The 8071-nt window shown below is 36.0% G+C and overlaps 1 protein-coding gene across 2 annotated transcripts; it reads right to left on the reverse strand.

Annotated features, from left to right (window-relative positions):
* Positions 1-5017: 5017 nt before the first annotated feature.
* LOC105272780 (uncharacterized) lies at positions 5018-7845 on the reverse strand. Of its 2 annotated transcripts, none has more exons than XM_011315005.1 (9): positions 7558-7845; positions 7154-7394; positions 7001-7075; positions 6356-6924; positions 6109-6262; positions 5955-6034; positions 5763-5882; positions 5481-5655; positions 5018-5067 (listed from the first exon to the last, which is right to left on the reverse strand). In XM_011315005.1, exons 4-8 carry the CDS (start codon positions 6645-6647, stop codon positions 5489-5491), a joined length of 813 nt encoding a protein of 270 aa, XP_011313307.1. In that variant the 5' UTR covers positions 6648-6924; positions 7001-7075; positions 7154-7394; positions 7558-7845; the 3' UTR covers positions 5018-5067; positions 5481-5488. The 2 variants fall into 2 exon arrangements, with proteins under 2 accessions (XP_011313307.1, XP_011313305.1); XM_011315003.1 differs by having other exon boundaries at positions 7535-7845.
* Between the last annotated feature and the right edge of the window lie 226 nt (positions 7846-8071).

The following is an 8071-nucleotide window of genomic DNA, read 5'->3' on the forward strand; positions in this document are numbered from 1 at the left end:
GGGAACTATTGGACTGATCGAGCGGATTCTACGGCCAGAGTTAGTCCAAAGTAGGATCTACAATTTGACAAAATTCCATATTTTTTAGAATTTTTTTTTGTCCTCTTGTTGTTGTACTTTCTAAAATTTAATTTCCAAAAATCGGCGAAAGGGGGGGAGGGGCATACAGACATGGTCGCCAAACTTCGTATTTTTACGTTTCAGACCATTCTGCATCATTTTCAATGAAAATTACAAAAAGTCAAAATTCAACGATTACAAAGCTTCCATTCGGAAGCAAAAAGACATTCCATTTTTTAAGCAGAGGCTTTCTGAAATGACACACTGAAATGGAAGAAAAATTAGCAGGATCGGAGATCATTATGTAGAAAAATTAATTAATTTACTAAATACATCTTTAGGTTACAATTTTCTTGGATTCGTCAAAAAAAGGGCAGTGTCCACAGACACTGTATATGGCAATCGCCATACGCCCAAGGTAACGTTTACCATATGTTTAAGTCCTTTCTTGCCATACACGTATGGCAAAAGCCGTACACGAATGGCAAAAGCCATGCACGTTTGGCAAAAGCCATGCACGCATGGCAAAAGCTATGTGCGTATGGCGCTACGTGTATGGCTTTTGCCATGCGTGTATGGCTTTTGCAATGTGTGTATGGCAAGAAAGGGCTTAAACATATAGTAAACATTACCTTGGGCGTATGGCAATAGCCATATACAGTGTCTATAGACACTGCCTTTTTTTTAACCAATCCAAAAAAATTGTAACCTAAAGAAGTATTTAATAAATTAATTAATTTTTCTACATAATGATCTCCGATCCTGCTAATTTTTCTTCCATTTCTGTGTGTCATTTCAGGAAGGCTCTGCTTAAAAAATGGAATGTCTTTTTGCTTCCGAATGGAAGCTTTGTAATTGTTAAATTTTGACTTTTTGTAATTTTCATTGAAAATGATGCAGAATGGTCTGAAACGTAAAAATACGAAGTTTGGCGATCATGTCTGTATGTCGCCCCCTCATTTCGTCGATTTTTGGAAATTAAATTTTAGAAACTACAACAATAAGAGAAAAAAAAAATTCAAAAAAATATGAAATTTGGTCAAATTATAGATCCTACTTTGGACTAACTCTGGCCGTAGAATCGGCTCGATCAGTCCAATAGTTCCGGAGAAAAAGCGTTTTCTTTTTTAAACGTTTTTTGTAAATATTTGGAAAACTAGTTAGCCGATTGAACTATTTTTTCTTTTAAAATGTCCGTCTCGATAGCCCCTGTCTAGATCAATGAAAATCTATATAGCCGTCGGTACAAAGTTTTCAAGATATTTCCGCATTTCTTTTTTTTTCCAAAACATCGTTGTACGCGCTCCAGCCTCCGCAAAAATGGACATATCAACTTGAAATTTCGGAAACATTTTCATTCTTTGACAGCGACGGTTCTAATTTCATTTGGGCTCAGTCAGCCCAGTAGTTCCGGAGATATTCAATTTTTTATATCTATAAAAAGATATATATTTTATATCTTGAAAAGAAGTGAGCCAATTTAACTCCTTTTTGCTTCCGAATGGAAGCATTGTAATCGATCTATTTTTCGATTTCTTAATTTCGCTTCAAAAAGATGTAAAACGGTTGGTAACGTAAAAATAAGAAGTTTGATCACCCCGAAACTACAGACATACTTTAGGGCCTCATGTGTCCTCTTCGCAGGTTCATTTATATCAATATCATATCATTACAGGCATTTTTGGCTCAAAGCTTTTTTCCATGTATGCCTCATCGAGAAAAAATCGAATATGTAAAATGGCAATAAAATAATCGAAACCGTGTGATACAGGACAGACATTTTATTTCCATGCATTTGTACTCAAGTTTTATCTTTGTATGTTCGAAAATAACGTGGTACATGTGTAATTTGATGAATAGAGGGTTTAAAGGTAAAATCAGTATATGTATTACGTGGGCGTGTGGTTAAGTTCCGCTAAATGTACGTCGAATCCTATCTATAAAAGGTGATACACCAAAATTAAGTTGGGCGAGAGTAAGATTGGCTAACTTCATGCGTAAGACTTTTCACTCGTAACCCTATTTCTCATTGGTCAATTGGCTACGTCATCATCAACACCACGGAATCAAACGGCGCGCGGAGCGCGCGTTCGGTCTCGTATACATAACTCGCAACCTAATGTTCTCAATTTCGAAATCATCTGATTAAGTCACGAGCAGTTTTTCTCTATTGCCAATGTTGGACGATAATATAGGTTGATTGTTGGACGGGACACTAATTATAGGCGCGTTGTGCCAGCCATAGCTCTATAGATATGTTAATATCTCATCAAATAATGAAAACAAAGAAACAAGTTACATAAGTAGAGTGATGTATTCGATCATGTTGAATATCTTATAGTTAAAACATTTCTCTCCATCTCTCACCACTTCATAACAATACTTCCAGAAAATATAATACTCCGTATTTTTAAAAATTATTTCTAATGACGCCTTTTGCCTTTTGTCGGGAGACGGAATTTCCGGCTTCCAGTGATGAGATTCCCAAAAAATTGCGAAAACAATCAAAAGCCGTTGTTAGGTGAAGAGATGAAGAAATATAGAAATTTTAGAATGAGTCATCATTACGAGGCTTTTAGAGCCAACAAGCCTTAATTGTTGCGGTAATTGAAAAAAATCCACTTTTAGATCCCATTGAATTTTCATTCCTTAAAATATTTGAGGAATTATTCTTATATATGTATTTTCCTTAGGAAATCATATTATTTACAACTATTGAAATCTCGAGAGCTACAAAGAAAGCACTACGTCTCGAAAATATATTTACTAATCAAGCGAAAATCCTTCAACATTTATAAAAATTAACGCGCGCATACATACCTACATATAAATGGGTATGTGCGGATATCACAAAATTTTGCCAACCCTTCGTAACGAAATGTGCTTTTTTCTATAACCTCGATTACACAGCTGTATGAACGTATCATGACGATGGGATGCATATTCCAGTAACATTTTCCTAACTGGATAAAGATGGCGAATGAGATCCAAGTGGCTAACTCGTTATTGCACTTCCGTAACAATGGATTAGGGCTCAGAATGATTTGCGGGAAATCATTTTGAGATAGAGAATAAAGTTGGAATGACGCAGATATTTCTTTCGATTTCTATTAATGGACGAGATCATCAAGCTCGAATTTGGGCAGCAGCATTGTTGCCCCGCCTCCATGCAAAAACCTGTGAATATCTCATAAACTGGTGGAAATAGGATAAGAAGTTTTTTTATGATACAAGTGAAAAAAATACTTGCAGATTCCGCGTGTAAGTGCGCTTGGGCTGTCATTATGCCACTCTTATTTCCCTCATTGTTACCTACATGGGGAGGAATTTCTAGTATAAATTATCTTAATGAAAGGATGATTCTCTACTGATGTAAAAATAAATAAAAAGTTACTGCTCCCAACGGATAAAAATATGAACCTTACCAAAAACACCGTTAGCTCACACCGCGCGGGTTTGAGATCTATTTTTGTTAACAGTAAACATTGCGCAAATCGATACGATAAAAATTCAATGAAATTGTCTCTGCATTAAACTGTTGCATTTTTTTCAATGAATTTTTTTTATATTTTTTTTTCCAATCAACAAAAGTTACACATGAGAAGATTATCTCACATCAATTCAATCATCTCGGTTATTGAGAAAATTTTCTCCCTAAGAATTTGACAGTGCCACTGAAAATACTTGAAAGGCTTTTCTATCAAATGCTATGAAATTTCTATTTGATGTCTGATCTACTTGTTACGAATAAAATAAAAAAAAATTAATTCCTTCGACTTTTGGGATAAATTGCGCCGTACGGACCTCGTACAGGCGGTATTATGGGGGATAAGGCCCTATCTTCTGCCTCTCTCTTGAGCGTATTGTATTAAAGAGAGGTGCAGATAGATCTAGCTATGGATGAAGTTTTACTGGTAAAATTTAAATAAATTTGTTGCGTTACGATTTCGGTCCATCATAATGTTGTTTACAATTACGCCACGCCCACTTCATGAAGATGTCAAATACGCAGCGAGTTTGGAAGTCCGTGAAAGGTTTTCCCATGTCCTCAACGCATTGGCTACATTTTCCTACAATCGAGTGCAAGATACCCTCACGCACACTTTTAAAGCCCCCTATCACAAGTATTATTCTGTTCTCCACAGCTTCTTCATTTACTTTGACAATTCTATAGTAATTCAGAAGATTCAAATATTTATGAAGGTGTGTTCGGATAACTAGTTCATTGCATTTGACAATAAGGGCCAATTACAATGTGTGATCGCCCCGAAATTCGGCTAAAAAAAAGTTTTGGTATTTTTACCATTTATGGAGAGAATTCAATAGAGACGTTGTAAGTATTGAAAGCAAATTTTATACGCCTGAAAAATTATGTTTACATTAGTAATGCAGTTGATATCCTAAAATTATTCATTTATATATATTATTCATTCATCTGACATAATTTAGTTGGAAATTTATTGAATAACTATTGGAATTCTATCAAAATTAAGTGAACTATATTATTAATAATCAATGGAGGATCTATATCTATTCATTTGTACACCAGTAAGAGTGTCAAGAATGGCATCTGTATGGATGTCTTTCGAAACATTGAACACATGAAAGGGAAAATAAATATTGTCTGATATAACTATGACTTAATCATATATTAAATAGTTTCTAAAAGGGCAGGTTTCAACGCCAACAGTCTCGATTGTATAATTTAATACATCTAAATCGTCCGTTATTTCTTTATCGTCTTCATATCTGCAATCTGAAAAAATAATTTCTCCAATATATTATCTGCATAATATCAGGAAAACTTGTTGAATCTTGGAGAGGTTTTTAATCACAATGTACCTTCTTGATCGTGGAGAACTCGTGATTCTTCGATGTGGAGCGGTATCGTCACCTCAGTGTCATCACTTATCATTGCGTCGTCCATTAGACTACTTTCGATGAAACTCGATTTATGTTCGTCAGATTCTTTAGGACTAATATCGAATAACGGTTCGAAATTATCATCTGTAAATAAAAAACATTAGCCTCGTTTAGGATTCTGTTCATGATGTGACTGTCATCTGTAAAGATAAATGGGTGGTGCCAGATGGTATGACCCTACCCTAGTGGGTCATTTACCAACCCTTTCCCAGTACCTACGCGGTACCCCATCCTAATTCCCTACCTGCTTTTTCATCTAGCTACCTTATAATTAACTTCCACAGGCACTGGGTTCGTTTTCCGACGATGAAAAATTTTTCACCATCGGGATTCGAACCTGCGCTACCGGGACACTTTGGTCATAGGGCCAGCACGCTGACGACTAGCCCAAAGACGTCCTGACCGTCATCTGTATTAATATTATTTAGATCTACTCCTTCATGCTAAATTTGTTAAATTCAGTTGATATCAAAATAATATATCACTTCCCAACTTACATAGTGATTTAATCGACTGCGTGCTCTGCATATGCTAGCCCAACCTGTGATGAAGTGTGTTGGTTGGAGCTAATTGTGATTGACGTTATTGACGTTTTCATAAAATACTTGGATACGTGACCCTCCACTCCGGTTTTTTCACATACAGTGCTGGTTGGTGGTACTGAGCCATGTCCTGTGAATATCAATTATTAATATTGTTTCTTCAAATTTGGAAATAATTTCGAGTTGTGTCAAATCTATTGATAGTTCTTTTAATTCAAATTCCATAATATAGCTTACCTTCGGCAGGTCGTTTTTTCAGTCCAGAAAAAGTAAGCTTTGGTGGATAGGTCGTCTCAGAAACACAGATTGATGGTGATCGAATATCATTCACCTCAAAAAGGACATGTGGAGTATGGGCTGCAATAAAAAGGCATTCATAAATTTGTATAAAAAAGACACATTCACGGGCATGGCTTTTGTTTCAATTACATTTGCCTGGTATCATGATATCCAGTCTGCTCAATAATGCAGGTCGAATGGTCATACGAAACAGCTCTGCAATTGAGATCCTGTAATAAAGTCCACTTATTCAATATTTTGGCCAGTTAAAATTTTTTATTAATATATGAAAGACTGTCTATACTTATTAGTTAAGCGTAGCTGCAGATATTTTTGGAGTTGCTTTTGATCATAATTAACCATCAGAGGGAATACTCGATCCCTACGCGCCTTTGTATCACTGTTGACGAATGCATTCATTCTCGTTAATTCGTAGTTTCCCAGTACATGGACTGAATCTGTAATAAATACTGCATTATCAGATTTAAATTATCGTAAGAACGTGTAGAAACATGAATTTTATTGACATATTCATTGAAAATCTCACTTACCAATAAATTTCTGCAGAGTGTTATTTTTTTGCATTTGAGCTACAACAAATCGACCAAGGGCTTCGGATCTTTCACTCCAGATGGAAGCTTCTGATGGTGGGGTAATGTGATCCATTCGATGCTGCCACTGATTTTTGAAAAGCGAGAGAAAAACGGGCAGATTTGGATGGCTTGCAATATTTTCGTCAACCAGGCTTGTAATATGGGTTAGTCCTTCGTCAATGTCTTTTTTGGTGACACAGAAAGTCAGCATCCAACAGTAATGAACAATGTCAAGGGGTGGATTTTCCATGTTAAAACTATTCCATAACTCGCATACGCTCTATGGATTAAAAAACCTTTTTGCCACAGCTTCCACCATTATCTGTACAAAGTCGAGCCAAGATATACTAATTGTAGCTTGGTGGAGAACAGCACGAACAGCTTTCATGGTAAGTAGCACTATCTCCTGTGGTTATCACTGACTTGACGTTGTTTATTCCCGGAGTCAATGCAGTGATATAAGTCAACGCCTTTTCATACAACTCATCGGATCGTTCCCGGGTATAAATAAATACTGCTCCAAATGTCTACGACAAAAAAGATTCATGTACCTTTCTTTTCGTTAAAAATGATACTTAAAAATGATGTTATGACGAAACTTACAAAAATAATTGATTTGTCATTGATGAACGCCACGCGTATCATCCACATCTCATCGTCAACAAAATCGGGTAATACCTAAGCAAATAATACAAAAGTAAGACAATACTGAAAAGCACAAATATCAGTGGTACTCATTATCCTTCTTCTACGCACATTTGCTACTCGACTGATCACTATTTTTTCTGCTGTGTTGAGCGAATTCATCATTGGGTCTGTGGAAAATATTAAGGCCTGTTGTGTTCCAGCTGCTATTAGTCCCTTAAAAATGGCTCGACCTCCTCGTGCATTTTCCATGCTAACTCCAATTTCCTCGAGTGTTTGAAGAATTTCATTACTTGGTCTCGCTCTCCGAATCATCTGCTTTACCGCGAACGGTGATTTGAAATCTGAATTTCTACACAATGTGATGAATAAAGAAATCACATGGGTATCATGAGCAAGTTAAAGCATAAAAAAATTTATATCCGAACCATGTGACGTCAATCAAGTTATCACAAAAGCGACGTAGAATACTTTAATTATTAATTTTCATACCTTTCAATAAAATCTGTAGTTACCTCGTCCAGAGTAATATCGTCCCGTTTTATGACCTCCGCCAAATCGGCTTTCAGTTGTAGGTTTTTGATGACTGTGAAATCTACTGCATCGCTATGCACACCTTCACTTTTCACCGTACCATCATCGTGTTATATAATATTGCTGGACAATCAGTTCCCGATCGAGTAGCACATCGATAAGTTGTCGTTCGTAAACTGCGTCCATCCTCATGGTAACGGTAATTGTCGTATACGTACACCCATGTACCTGGTCTTTGACCTGGGCATCGTTTAATGACGTTCTGCTGCAGTTATTCAAAAATATAGAATTAAAATCTGCTCATAATAATCTATTCGTATTAAACAGATTTACGCATTCACTATAAGTGCAAAAAAAATAAGACAGAAAAAAATATTGAAGCGACGAACTGAGAATGAGAAACACTAAAACTTATCATTTGAATATGTCTTATTCTCCTATTCACACATAAAGAATTTTACAATATCAAGATTAATAGTATGCACCATTATAAAA

This window comes from Fopius arisanus, unplaced genomic scaffold (assembly GCF_000806365.1).
Source record: "Fopius arisanus strain USDA-PBARC FA_bdor unplaced genomic scaffold, ASM80636v1 scaffold00278, whole genome shotgun sequence".
Taxonomy (NCBI): Eukaryota; Metazoa; Arthropoda; class Insecta; order Hymenoptera; family Braconidae; genus Fopius; species Fopius arisanus.